This window comes from Nipponia nippon, unplaced genomic scaffold, assembly GCF_047370975.1.
Source record: "Nipponia nippon isolate SJK-2023a ecotype South Korea unplaced genomic scaffold, ASM4737097v1 scaffold_7, whole genome shotgun sequence".
NCBI classification, from domain to species: Eukaryota; Metazoa; Chordata; class Aves; order Pelecaniformes; family Threskiornithidae; genus Nipponia; species Nipponia nippon.
Genome location: NW_028262391.1, coordinates 13746587 through 13761082, shown reverse-complemented (window position 1 = coordinate 13761082; position 14496 = coordinate 13746587). Strand labels below are relative to the sequence as shown.

The following is a 14496-nucleotide window of genomic DNA, read 5'->3' as shown; positions in this document are numbered from 1 at the left end:
GCTTACAGTAAAGAAGGCTACTGGCTCTCACAAAATTAGGCTCCAGCTGGACCCATCTGCAAAAAGAGTTCGTGTAGGGTTGCTTGGCGGGGGAGGGGGGGGGCATAAACTGACCTTGCTGCTGGCTTGGAGTGAGGAAGGAGAGTACCCTGAGAGGGGGCTCGGTGGGCACTGCCCTGGTCCTTGGCTTCCTGATCATTGAAATGGAGAAAAGGATGGGTTCCTTCCTTCTACAAATATATTTGGGATGGCCCCATTGACCTACCAAGTCCTATGAAAGCTGCTTCTCCCAGCCTGCCCCCTTACTCCCAGGTGCTCCAGCAGAATGGGCAAGGTCTCTCCAGACCTGTGTTACCATTCTTACAAAAGCAGAGATTTTTCCTGGTATCTTATGCTTTTGTAAACACTCAGCCCTTAATGAGGGCAGTTAATGCAGTTTGGCTGACGTTTCCAGAGTTATAAGGAAAGGTGAGCCATTTCTTTATAATTCGTCACCTTAGGAATAGGGTCCACTTTGGAAAAGCACTTGTTCTGCTGTGAACCTCTGGCTGCTGCTCATCCTCTGACTTATACTTCCTGCTGACTTTGAGAAGAAATGGCAAACTGCTCTAGAAAAACCCAGAAAACACTAGAAGGCAGATGTATTTCTGGGGGAACTTGTTGTCAGTAAGCCTTGAGGGGGGAAACGGGAGCAGTGCAGAGGAGCTAATTGCTTGGTGACCATCTGGAAGCAAAAGACGAAGGGAACGTGGTGAGATGCATGGCTGGACTTTCACCTCCACGCATCAAGAGCTGAATAATGAAGTCATAAACTGGTGCTCAGGCAAAATAGAGCAAAACCAAAGGCAGCTGAGTCACAACAGGGGGTCGGTCAGGGCTACCAGGAGGGTTACACATGAAAGATGGGAAAATAATAGAAATGCTCATTAATCTGTTTTTTGTTGTCATCTGAAGACTCTGGATTGTGGGCTAAAGGCTTTTGCGCAAGGAGGAAGAGGGTGGGGCCGGGGACAGATGCTCGCTCTCTTTGGGTCACTAGATGGCACAATTTTGGCTCTTTCCTTTCTTGCTCAAAGGCATCTTACAGCAGGGACCCAAGAGCTACCGGGAGAAAATTGTTCTCTGCTCCCTGTAACAGTGCTTGGAGAGAGTATTTTGGTCATTAATCGCTTGCCCGCAACATATAACAGATGCAGAAGAGCAAACGGTGGGGGTCCAGCCTCAGCTGAGAGAGAAAACCTTGCTTTCTTGGTGGAATTTTACTTTTCTCTCTTGGAAAGTTTATAAAATGACTATAAGTAGATGTGTCTAAACTGAGGATAAAGTCTACAGCTGTCGAAGAACTGTTGCTGTAGGTGTGCACTGGGGTCTGGGGTCTTGTAGCTACCAGCAAAGGTCTGGGCAGCCTCCGAAATCACACCCCACTTTCCCAAGGGCTAGTCCTGTTTGGGCTGCTGCCTTTTGTGTGTCCTTGCAGGAGAGCAGGTATTTCCCTCACAAGAGTCAGAGCAGGTCACCTGGCAAAGCACCTTTCTGGGCGAAACTTGGACGTGGGTTAGAGAAACAGGACACTCAAAGGCAACTGCATTTATTACATCTCACTAACGTTACAATATGTAAGGAAAACAGAATTCTGAAGTAACATTCTTATCTACTGAAAATAATTGTTCAGATCTACTGAATTCATGCTAAAATCACATTACAATGTGTGTGAAAAGGCGGCAAATCCATATTTTGGGAAATATTCATGCAGATGCAGTACGAGATAGTCTAGTTCACAAGGTCACAGCAAGAGTAAGTCCTAATTACAGCCAGAGTTATTAAGAGCCCTTATGAACAAGGCTGATCGAGGTAGTGAGAGGACAAAATATTGCATGAAGAAAAGGACAGCTATTGCAGATGTCATTGTTTTATTCTCTCTCTCTCACTTGCATATATCAAAATGGGAAATCAATGCCTATCTGTAAGGCATGAAATCAAATTAGCAAAGAGCTTACCTACAAGACTTTGCTATTTTCCATAACTTGCAAACAGCCAGATCCCTGGCAGACTGCACCGAGCTGTGTGCTGTCAGTGGAGAGGGCAATGGGGAGCCCCAGGTTCAAGGAGACACCACAGGGCAGGTACAGCAGGAAGGAAATGTGGGAGTCCCAGCTCTCAGCTAAGTCCCTGACTCTGCCTATACCCTGGGAATTGAAGCAATGAGACTGAGATGCCCAAACATACAAAAATACTCCTTGGAAGAAGCCTAAAAGGCTGTTGGTACTGAAGGATTCAATGTTTGGCCTCAGCTGGAAATTGCAACTGAACAAAGAGCCTTGGTAAACCATCAATGGCCATCAGGAAGGCAAAGTCAGTCTATTGTCATTACTAGCAAGCTGCTGCTGAATGGGATGTAGGTAGGTATTAAGGAAATACCTTAATATCTGAGCTCACCTGGAGCGTCTTTAGCCTTAGGGACAGGTTGTGATTTTGAAAGAAAAAAAGAAGTTCTGTGTATTTTCTGAGAGGTTTCTTGCTAAGGAATAAACAACCAAACTAAAATAGATCTGCATTGTGTCATGGTAATGAGCTAATGAGGAGTGAATACTGCAGTCATGAAATCAGAGTCAGAATTAAATCAAACAGTGAATTAACAATTAAATATTAACAACTGATCAAAACATCAGATAGACTGTCAGCAGGATTTGAATAATGAAGCAATGCAGCATTGGACTGGTTGTTACAAAACATTAACCCGGCAAACCTAAGGTTTGCTGTGACCTTTTCCTAGTCCTCTTGTGCAGGAGATAGATCCGCAAAAGCTGTTGTAGAGTGTAGCTAGAACAGGAGCATGGTTAAAGAATTAACCCTTATTTTACATAGATACTGAAGAAGAGAAAGGCTCATAAATGTTTATGCAACATTCTTTGTATACATGTATATTTAAGGATGATGCACCCTGAGTTAAGGCAGTATTTGGGATATGCATGTGCCTTATTTGTGTACCCCCAGGGGGAGCACAGGGCTGGGGGGACTAATGAGACCTGTCCGCTACATTCACCCCTGACCAGGGCATACACATTTAATCCCAAAGTGTCCACTGCGCCACTGCTTGGTGTGACCCACGTGTTGCAAGTCACAAAACACCTCCCACCACCTTCAAACAAGCTGAAGACCATTAGGACAAAGGCCCAGAAGTCTCCTCAACTACAGCTTACAGGAGAAAAAGAACAGGAGAAATCCATGGTTGAGATCTGCAATTACACTCGCATTAGCAGGCAATCCCAGACTATTTCTCCTCTGCTAAACAAGAAATAAATCTTCCCAGCAAGAGATAATCTTCATGCCATAGCCTGGGAAGGATTTGATTCAGGATTTTCGTCCAAGTGATGATGTCTTTGCTCAGTACCTCCTCCCGAGGAGCGTCTCTGCACTGGGTGAGTCAGGCTGGGGTGGCCCGGGGCATCGGGGCATCTCTCCTCCCTCGGGGAGGCTGAGGCAGCGTTGGCCTCCCTGGGGAGGAGCAGTGGCAGAGCACAGCTTTGCCTCTGCAGCAGGTTCACCCTCCCTCTCCTGCCCGGCATGTCCCTGAAGGAGCAGGGAAGCAGAGGCACAGCCCAGGAACCAGACCCACAAACATCCCCAGAACTTCCCTCCCCAGCACGGTGTACCAACTCCAGCTCTTCCACCCCAAAAGACCCACAGCAAATACATGTTTCTGACATGACTGTGAAAAAAGTTTTTCAAAAAACCAAAAAAGCTCTGGATGTGGCCTTGCCTCTCCAGTTTCCTGCAATAACAGGCAGAAATTCCTGTCACCTCCAGATGTCTTGGGTGCATTCTTGGTATAATCCATGAATTCATCACATCGCTCATAACTCTTGTACTCCTCGTCTCTCAGGACGTTGTAAAAAAGCTTCCGTCACTTCTCCTACTGCGTTTACATCTGTTCAATATAGCTCATCTGTTGGCAATAAGTTGCTTTCTGTTTGGCTAACATAAATGTCTGCCAACCAAAGCAGCATGAACTCTGCAGGCACAAAGCCTCCCTCACCTGGGCAGCAGTGCTGCCACAAGGACTCTTGCTGAGATGGTCGCATTATGGTCTGAGCCTTGTGGAGGTGCTTGAGCCCATAGCAAAGCCATATGGACCTGCTGTTGTCCCGTCTGTCGCAGGGCCTGAGTGTTATTTCATTAGGAGCCATGTCAGGATTGGGTTATGTTTTACCGTTGCTGGTCAGTTCTGTACTGCAGCACGACATGCTGCTTCCAGGAAAATCTGTGAGAGGACTCAGCCCCTTATCTTCCATTGTAGGGGCTATCAGAGGTGCTCTTTGGGACATAGCCCACTCCATCCACAGCCATCCCATCTCCCTCTGGCCCTCATAACATGAGGATTCACTTCATACTGCCTGTGGGGAGGAAGGGAGTTTCTCCATCCAGTCTCCCCACCCAGCAGTCAGTGGAGGAAGCCTACCTCTGGTGGAGCCTCAGTACCCAAGGCTGTGCACACCCTCCTGAGCCTCCACTGTTGTTCCTCCACTCCCCCTGAACAGGTATATCTGTGTTGAGAGCCTTTTCTCAGCTCCAGGTGCCCATGACCATATGATGTGGTGCCCATGGTAGAAAAGGCTGGGTTTGGGCAGTTCCTACCAAGCCTAAGAAAACTGTGTCTCAGCTTCTCTTTCCTTCAAAGGCATGGAAGGGCTGTCAGCACTTTTGCATCCATCTTTGGTGAATGTGTTAAACCATGCTGGGTTTTTTCACCAACCTGAGTGAAGACATGGCTGATGCACTAGCCTCACCCAGCCTATGGCAGCCTGGATTGCAGCAGGGGACAGCAGTCCTGAACTGGATTTAAATATCTTTTGAATAGAAAGGGACAACAGATTTTACTATTGTTTATCTTAGTTTCTAGCTGGTATAGGCATATTGTCATGCACAAGGTCAGATCTTGGATCTTCACTCACTTTGTCTTTGTTCAGGCAAAATTTTTACTAAGCAGAAAGAAGCTGGCAATTTCCAGATCTTAGTAAGTCTAGAGCATCTGTAATGTACATTTTAACACTTACTGAGAAGAACTGTATTTTGCAGGGAAGAATGCACCTGAATTTGCAGTGTTTTGTCAGTGCAGAGGTTCACGGGCCAAAGAGAGGGCCAGGCATTTAACACAGCTCTGTATCTTCTGCTGAACTCTCCAGCTGCCTTTAAGAAGAGCAGACCCCCATGCTGGGTGCACAGGGTCCAGATGTTGGCCAGATGATCAGTCCCTCTCTTCACCTATATTTTCTGTCGACACGTCGCCAGACATGGAACAGACCCATCTTACAGTCTGGGGATGTTCATGCAGAACACTGGGGTCTCATCCAGGAGCGGCTGATTTATCTCACTTGTACCGATAGTGTTGAGCCAAATGCTGAAAGAGTTTGTTATTTCAGTCTGTGCTTATGCAAGTGGCCTCAGCACTCAAGACAACAGGATTGCCTAAAGCAAGATCTTCTCAGAGATTACTTTCTTGAAGGAAGGTTTTTTTGAAGCTCTCATAATGCAAACATTGTAGCATACAGTAGTACATCCTTGAAATTTAACTTTGCATCTGTATCACAATCACAGGAGCTTGGGTCTCTGTGCAATCCACTACAAATAAAAGTAGAGCTCTTTCTGGAGCACTTACCTCCCCCTCACACTCTTGTATCCACTGCATACATTTTGGCAGTAGCTGTTTGTGAGGATGGCAAATGCATGTTTGTTACAATTGTTCCAGCTGAGGAATAGCCTTTCCTCAAGGAGTAGGCAGAGTGGAGTCTTCCAGAGCTGGTCTCTGTGAGGCACAGGGAGAGAAACAGGATCTGCTAACGAGTGCTTGGTGACTTTCAGCTACAAAGCCTCGAAATGCAGAGAAAGCAGCACTCCAAGATATGACATAATAACACATTTTATGTCATACTTACACCTCAGCTCCCACCTGAAGACCTTCATGTGCTTTCTAGAGCTGCTGAAATAACACTATTCCCATTTTACAGCTGAAGATATTGCTGCTGGGGATGAGCAACCATCCTGAAGGACGTCCCTGAAGGACTTTCCCCACCCCGTGTGCCTGTAGCACGCCCCGAGCAATGGCTCTGTCTCTGAACTGTGTTTCAGCCTAGCCACAGTTCCTCACCTCTGAAGAGATACATGCAGCAGGTGAGCAGGGCCCCGGATAAGAAACAGCCGAGTGACCCCGCCATGCCGAGCCAGCACGACCAGCCAAACTTGTACTGGATGCCCAGAAACACATTGTGGAAGACCAGAGAGGAGCGCTCCACGTAGACATCAACGGCATACCACACCGAGCCAGTAATGCCTGGGAGACCTGCAGGACAGGAGGGAGGTGCCACACAGAGCTCCTGGATGGACCACGAGGAGATCACAAACATAAAATCTGGAGCTATAGCCTGCTGTCTGCTGGGTCAGACTTTAGGATGGGAAGACTTTCCCCGGATGGCAGGTTTTGGCCCCTGTTCAGTCTCAGCCCGGCCACTTAGGTGGATTCACCCTGGCTCCTACTGATACCAGCTGGAGCGCTGTCAGGCAGAGGTTGTGCCTCGCGGCTTGGCACTCACACACACCATTGGTGCCGGTTGGCAGCACTCAGGTTTCTGTAGTAAAAGGCAGAAAGCTCCTCCCTTCTCAGCTTGGTTATCAACTTGTTGTAAAGTTGCTTCAAGCATTTAATTTTCTAATCCGTTTTGACTTTCAGAACTTTGACGGTGTTTTTCAGACAAGCTTTCGGAGGTGAATGGAGGATGTTTAAAAGAACGTCTCAGAGTGCTTTACATGTGCTCCCAGTGGCTGGGGTGAGTTATGTGTTAAATCTGCTTACACTGAAGCAGAGGTAGATACTCAATATTGGCATAAAGTCAAATGAAATTACTTGGTACCTGGTTGGCTGTCTATTTATTTTTGCATTTAAAACTCTCGCACTGGCTGTAACAGCAAAGCACCTCAGTCCGTTGGGTATTTATCACCTAGGAGGGACGGATGTGTTATTATCATTTTATTAGAGATCAGCTGCAGAGATTTTGGGCTAAGTGACTTGCCCAACGTCACACAATCTGCGGCAGAGCCAGGAACCAAACCACGATGCCAGGACTTTCTAGTCCTTCAACAATTGGGTCTCTTTGCCTCATCAACAAAGCTGACTTCTTCACAGTGAAACAGCAGTAAATGGAAGTCAGTCAACTCAGAGCCAAGTCACCTGGTCAATACATGAAATGAAAGCAGATAAACTCAACTATGTGCTGTTAGGGGCAGGCAGTGAACAGAGGAAGCTATATTGCACAAAGCAAATAAAGATCCTTCCTCCGTGTTCACCCTCTAGAAAATCACCAACTCCTCTCCCCAAAATAAGAGAAGGCTTTAAAGCTTCCTCCCTTTGCTAAAGGGTGTTCTGCAGCGTGGGAGCACAGCGGATGAATACCTGCAATGAGCAATGTAACTCCAGACACCAGGCAGATGCGCAGCTTGATCAGCGGCTCATCAGGAAGGAATTTCACGCAGTCCAGTCCCAGGAGGAGGAAGAGAAATCCAAATCCTGCCAGGATATCTGCTGTGATCATCATGGCTCGGGTCAGCACCAGCTTCACTGCAGGACAAAAGCAGATCATTCCAGTGCACAAGGAATAGAAATGTGGGTGGGTAATGGGGTCAGATCCCGTGGGAACTTTTTTTTCTGGGGTGAAGCTTTCTGCATCTTCCCCTGGGAGTAATACCTCACTGAGAAAAGAAACATGGCTCTAATATGTATGTGCACCAAATCATCTGTCACTGAGTAGAACAAATGCTCTTTTTGTCTACACTCAGGTGTCCCCACCACTTGTAGAAACATCTTTGACTTTTACATACCAGGATGCTCGGCGAAGATGGAGTCATACTCATCGCAAGTTTGGATCCCATCAAAAACATTTGTGACACATTCCCACCACAGGCCACGGCATTTTGTACTCACCTGTGGGTTGAGAAGAGAAAGAAGACTGTAAGTTAATATATTCACAAACACAGCAGACAGTCAGATATGCCTTTCAACAGAAATCCTGATCCAGTTACGCTGATGGCAAACCTGAGTTGTTTAGCTTGAAGAAGAAAAAAAGGGGCAGGATGGAGAAAAAAGGACAATGTTTTATGTGTCCCTACTAATGGTTTTAAATTAGAACAAAAGAAATTCAGACTAGACATTAGGAAAAAAAACCTTCCTGTTGGTAAGGATAAAAATTCTGAAGGAAATTTCTGGGAGGAGCTGGGACGTGGCTGGTGGGAGAGATCTAAGAGCAGGTTTGATCACTCCTTGCCAAATGCTTGTCTAGGCTGAGCTGGGCAGGGCTATGGACCAGACGACCTGAGACTTTGCTGTCCATGCTCCCCTTACATCATCCTCCTGCCAAGAAGGAGCAGCTCAGAGGGGAGCATGACTGGCAGGGCAGGCATTGCACCAGGAGCCAGGCGCCTGCAATGGGAGGTGGCTGCGGCAGGGTAAAGGAGTGCTTTGCTGCAAAGCAGAGGTGTGGATGTGAGCCCCTCTCCAGACGCGTGTGGAGGTCTGCCTCCAAATGACTCAGCTGTAAACACTGGCTGGAAAATGAGAGGCAGCCAGCGCTGATCCTGGCCCTAGGGCTCCCAGTGTGCTGCCGGCTATGGGACCACGCGTACCCAAGCCACACTCATCGCTGAGACATCCAGACTCAGCCGACATTGCAGTAGCATCATGGCTAATCGACTCCGCTGTCCTGAAGCCATAGATACCGTTCCCAGTCCAGTCTTCCATAAATCACTTTAATATGGGAGGTATTTTCATTACCAATGCAAATACAGCAACAAGCACCTCTAAAACATTCCTGGAATTGCTCATACAAGGAGCAGAGTTAATGTCGGCGCAACTTTGGACTGCAGCCTGCCCCACCGCTGCCAGCGACACCCACTGCAGTTAATGGAAAGAGAAACTCTCCCGGGAAATGGGTTTCACGCAGGGGAAGGGGACCAGGCTTGCTTGGATGACACAATAAATACATTTCTCTTGCACTGTGGAAATCACAAAGCAGATAATAACATATCTCAGCCACTTAATAAAGTCTCATTCAGGATGCATTGAAGTCCATAGCCAACCACAATATTTTCTCCACAATACAATGTCTGAGCCAAACTGTACACCTTCTCTGTGATACTGCACCATGGATAAAAGGTGAGTAAAAATGACTCACTACTTCAGACTGGCAAAAAAGCTATTATTTATGTTTGAATGAAAACAATCTACACGTTTTGTTTCATGAAAATGAAAACTACTTACAATTACTGAGAATTTCAGGACAGGTTTAATGAAAAATACCACAAAAAATGAGAAGCAGTGTTGGAAAAACCTGGTTTCATTGATTCTGTGGTTTTCAAGAGAACAGTGTCATGTAAAACAATTTGCCATGTTTATATTAGATGTAAGTTTTTACCGTGGCCCTCTTCATCCAGCTGCAGCTCCTCTTCTGTCTTAACTCACCACTGTTCAGGCGGTGCTTGAAATTAGCATATTTTTATTAAATTACATTCTGTTCCACTTGTATTTATATCATTTCATGTTCTTCCCAAACCACTGTAGGCTTATTCATACTGCTCTGTATTGAGCTAATAGTCTCAGTTACTTCCTCACTTGCTCACATTACTATTGTTTTTTAAATTTTACAAGCAGCATCTTCATCTAAATTATTTATAAGGAGACTAACAGGATTCCAGGCTTTGTCAGCCTCCACACAAAACAGAGGTCTTAAGGTGCAACAGTTGTTATCATGGTCTAGCCTGTGAAACAACCCCTTTCCCACACAAGAAAAAACTTGATAAGTGTTTTGTGTTTCTTGGGATGTTTCGGTTGTCACCTACTCCTGCTAGCGCTGAACACGGGCAGAAGCAGGGATCAGCCCATCTCTATGCAGCACGTGCACAGCCAGGGAGAAGTGTACATTGCCTGCTGCAGGACTGATGGGAACAGACGTCGGAGCAGGGGCCTGTGGCCGGCCTGAGCCACTACTGAGCTAGTCCGGTTTCAGCTATCTGCCTTTTAACCTTCTTGGCCATCCCTTGCTCCACTCTGCTTTGTGCACCATTTGTCCTTCTGATTGTTAATCTGCTCCCAAACCACCCTTGGGCATCTGCCCTTGCGCAGACAGCACAGACCCTCAAGCACACGGGAGCTCACTGCTGTAAACGGGAGAGGGGTCAGGGCTGGCTGGGGTGTCATGTGGGGGCATGGATTTCTCCATCCCGTGGCCGGACCCATGCACCGTGGTGGTAGCACTAATTCCCCATCACCTCTTTCCCCCCATACCAAATCTGCTCCAGTTTACCTGGGCCCAGCCAAGGACTCCCCGAGAAGTTAAGCATCACGGCCAAACTCCTCATCTCCCATTTTGATTACGAAACACATTGCCACGACCTGCTTTCCCTAACACAAGTATGCATGTAAAACATAAACTGTGTAATGACTGTAATATATATATATAATTATATCCTATGCATAATGTATAATTAATATGAAAATAATTCTAATACAAAAAAATGACAGAACAAGCACACACTTCCCCTTCTGGGGAACGCGCAGAAGACAACATGGGAGTGATGTTAGTCACAGTGTTTTACTGCGCTGTAAAAAGAGGCCAACATGCAATGATTACAAGCCCAGCACGAGAGTAAAACAGGCAGCGTTTAGCAGTAGTGGTAATATTCTTAATCCGCCTGCAACAGGGAGTGACTGTGTACACAATACAGTGCTTGCTGGGAAGCAGATTAGGGTTTCTTTCCAGCACAAACTATTGCACAAATTGATCCAGGCTTGTCTTGATGCTCACAAGGGATGCACCAGCTTAAACCACTTTCTGTGTTGCCGTAACCTGGTTGTTTGTGAATGGGAGGCAAGGGGCTGCGAAAGCGGAGCACTGGCTGGGGTCCCCGCAGCCCCTCCGGAGGTGGCTGCTCCTGGCGCTCCCCGGCCTCCATCTCCTGGGCTGCTCCTCTCCAGTGGGACCACAGGGAGGACTTCCTCCTCCCCAGCTGCTGCAGGCCAGGGTCAAAGCCAGGCGACTTTCTATGCTGGATGGTGGAGTTCCTTTCTCCTGAAATCAAAAGCTGCCTGAATTACCCCTTTACCAGCTGAAAACAGGAGTCATTGTGGACTCCACGCCTTTCTGGCCATGGACAGTTTACTTGCATTCCCGTATTTAGAGAGGCAGTGAGTCATTAGGGCCATTAAGGAGATCAGTCGGTCAGGTATTAAGGCTGGGGGCGGTTTTCTCCATTATTTAGTATTCACACTCAGAGCAGGAATGTGAGAGTAGTGGCTGCTAATAACCAAACCAGGTGTTAATGGAGCACTTCGTGACAGCCCAGCCCAGGTGCCTTTGTGCCAAGAAGACAAGGTTACACAGCCTCAGGGTAACAGGCTGGTTCTTTCCTGGTCTCACTTTACTCAGGAGCTGGGGTTCCCTCTTCTGATTTTCTTGGAAATAATGGCACAATCTGGGATACATTTAGCTTTTCTGAGTATACTGATATCTTCAGCTGACTCCAGGTGATTCACTGCTTCCTGAAATTAATCTAAAATATCTCCTAAATTAAGACGATAAACGAAGAGTGATATTCCAGCCAGCAGCAGTGGGTGCACACTGTTTTCCCCATAAAGATGCTCACGGAGCAGACGCACTGACCATCAGCAACCTCACAGCACTGGATCTATGACCGCCTCAGCATCTACCACCACCTTCCAGGGTGAGACTGGCAGTCAGATTGTCGGGATTTCATGTGACATAGAGAAAAAAGGTATTTTTCTTGTAAGCACTTTTAGCCTTCTTTCTTCAGATAATTCATCACTTGATGTGATGCAGCTAGACGTTGCATTGAATGCAGAGGAGCTCTTCTGTTTTCCTACGCTGGATAGCAGGTAGAAGGTTTCCTCCTGATATATTCAGCCAAACTCTGTGTCTTGGAAGGTGTTTCACCTTCACTGCATAAAGTATCCAGTTTACCAGAGAGCAGATTCCCACACTGTGGACCTGCAGCCTTTAAATATATAGAAAGTGCTGGCTGGCTGCTCTGGGAAGAAAAATACAAACTTGCAGTACCAAGTGCTACAGAAACAACGATGGTTTGGGGTCTGGAGTCTCTGGGGTGCAGCTTGCACATATGCAGCATTCTGCTCCTTTGTTGTTTGCAGTTTACTTTTGCCAATGCTTTTCTCTAACATGAGAGTGCTAATGTCTGCCCAAGTTCAAGAATATATTTTTGAGTGATGGATCTGACACCAGTCCCCATGGTCCCCATAAATTTCTGCTAGCCCTATAGCTCAATGGCTGTTAAGAAAAAGACTTGAAAAGCACAGATGTACACGCTGGAGTTTTCCACCAAGGAGTCTGACCTACAGAATTAGAAACACCTCCAAAAGATCCACGCAGGCTGGAGATGCAGGATAACCGTACTCAAGTTCATGTGCATTGGAACCTAGAGCCTGTAGACCTTTCCTGAACTTACTAAGTGAGAGCAGAGTCTGGCTAATAAAGTCTGGCAGGGAGAATTACACAAGATATCACTTCCCCCCTGCTCCTGCCAGAGTCATTCATTTCATTTTCATCCACTTTCATCCAGCACAACAGGGAAAAAGTACATGAGAGTGGAGCAATGATGCCGGGAACCAAACTTTCTCAAGGACCCATTTGTTTTGGTGATCAGGCTCTCCTAATCCCGATCTTACCTCCAGGGAATCATCAGCGTTCACCATCCAGCAGTCTGTCCAGGTAGATGCTATCAAAAACCCAGTAGAGAAAAAAGCAAAAAAACAGCCCACATACTGGAGGAAAAACCTCATGCCAGCAGGTGCTCAGCACATCCAGAGGGGTGAGAAAAAGCTGGGGTAGAGGCAGAGCCTCAGTGTCCCAGGTCACTGCCACACTCTTCCCGTCGCCATGAACAGTGGGAACTTCTCACTTCTGCAGATGCCATCCGTTAGTGATGGCCACAGGAGCAATGCTGACCTGCAACGGGGACAGGAGGAGGGCGAGAGCGTCCACGGGAGCTGCTGCAGCCAATCCGCCCTGCACAGTTAAAGCTCTTGTCATGCCTGGCTGAAGAGAAATGGGGTTGTGCAGAAGTGGCATGCAGGTAACTGGAGTCCTGGACTTGCAAGGAAAACAGATATCATTGCAGGTTTTGGCAAAGTAGGAACTAAAAAAAAGAATCAAAACTTGTTCTTCAAACAGAAGTTTTGAGCACTGCTAAGGGACACACAGAAGAGCTCTCGTGCACACACACATTTGTTCCTGTACATTGGTTCATGCCTTAGCAGTAAGCAACTATAAAGTGTCTTGGTGTAGATCCCAGGCCTATTGGTTACCCTGTTGGTCTCTGATGCAGTGATGATCTAGTTCAATGTCACTAGAAAGGGAATAGAAAAGGTAGCAGTCATGGGCCTTCAGAGCCAACACCAACAATCATCCCAGCTGAGATATGGAGCTCTCTATTCTGCATTTAAGCTAAACCTAGACACTTCTCATGCCCTGGACTTCAATTTGTTCATGGCCTGAGTCCAGCTCCCATGTGGGAATCTTGAACTTTCCAAGACAGTGCCATTTGGGGGATTTGATTTGGTTGGATTTTGCCCAACTCGCTTACTGCCATTGCAACCTTCCTGTTTTCCTGCAGGACCCCCTGGGTGAGCAGGGGTCACACAGGCTGCCGGGGACAGAAAGACAGGGTCTCTGTAAGGAGGTTTCTCACTCAACGCCTCCTCTTAGGCAGCGTTGAGAGACCCATCAGGGCTCCAGGGCACCTCCCAGGAAAACCAAGGGGGAGTGGGACTAGAAATTCCTCCCATCCCTAAGGTACAAATGCACGGAAACCATCACATCCTCAGTGATCTTTATTTTTGAAAGGAGAAGCCATAAAAGACTGGAGACCTGCCTTTAGTGGGCAAGTCTTCAACACAGGGCTGAGGAGCAGATTCTCGCTCTGCTTACAATCTGCTTTCCGAAACTGATGGTGTCTGTCATCTCAGCTGTCACCTCCAGATGGAGCCAATCGGTACTTTCACAGAACTGCTCAAAGCTTGCTTTCTCTTTCTGAGATTTCCCTCCAAATAAAATAGCAATAAGAATTTTATTATTCTTACAATATATAATCCGCATAATTCCCATCATAACCTCATGAGGCAGTTTTACTGTCAGAGTTAACAATGTTTTGCCTTGATCCTGGGATCATTCTGTTCCTCAGAGGTCACATCACAGAGGTCCTCAGCACATGCTTTGGGAGACACTGGGTGGAGAACAAAAGTCCCAAGTCAAAAGGCCAGGGTCTGCAGGACTCTGCTGCTTTAGCTTTTCTGCTCTCTGTTTTCTAATTCCATTCTTAGAAGCTGACAAGTGAGGAACTTTCCTTCTTCCTTCTCTGCCAGATGCATGTCTTCATATGGTTATGTGGGTATGATGTTTTCTGCTGAGTTTTCTGGCATCC

At 46.9% G+C, this 14496-nt stretch overlaps 1 protein-coding gene across 1 annotated transcript; it reads right to left on the bottom strand.

The window, feature by feature from the left end:
* Positions 1 to 1572: 1572 nt before the first annotated feature.
* On the bottom strand, positions 1573 to 13525 carry CLDN16 (claudin 16). Its single transcript, XM_009468453.2, has 5 exons — positions 12743 to 13525; positions 7870 to 7972; positions 7445 to 7609; positions 6146 to 6337; positions 1573 to 5803 (listed from the first exon to the last, which is right to left on the bottom strand). Exons 1-5 carry the CDS (start codon positions 12854 to 12856, stop codon positions 5664 to 5666), a joined length of 714 nt encoding a protein of 237 aa, XP_009466728.1. The 5' UTR covers positions 12857 to 13525; the 3' UTR covers positions 1573 to 5663.
* Between the last annotated feature and the right edge of the window lie 971 nt (positions 13526 to 14496).

Coding starts and splice junctions, on each gene's coding strand:
- CLDN16 (XM_009468453.2), bottom strand. CDS start 12,856: ATGAGGTTTTTCCTCCAGTATGTGGGCTGTTTTTTTGCTTTTTTCTCT. Junction 7,610..7,869: donor CATCTTCGCCGAGCATCCTG/GTATGTAAAAGT, acceptor TTTGTCCTGCAG/TGAAGCTGGTGCTGACCCGA. Junction 5,804..6,145: donor CTGCATGTATCTCTTCAGAG/GTGAGGAACTGT, acceptor TGTGCCTCACAG/AGACCAGCTCTGGAAGACTC.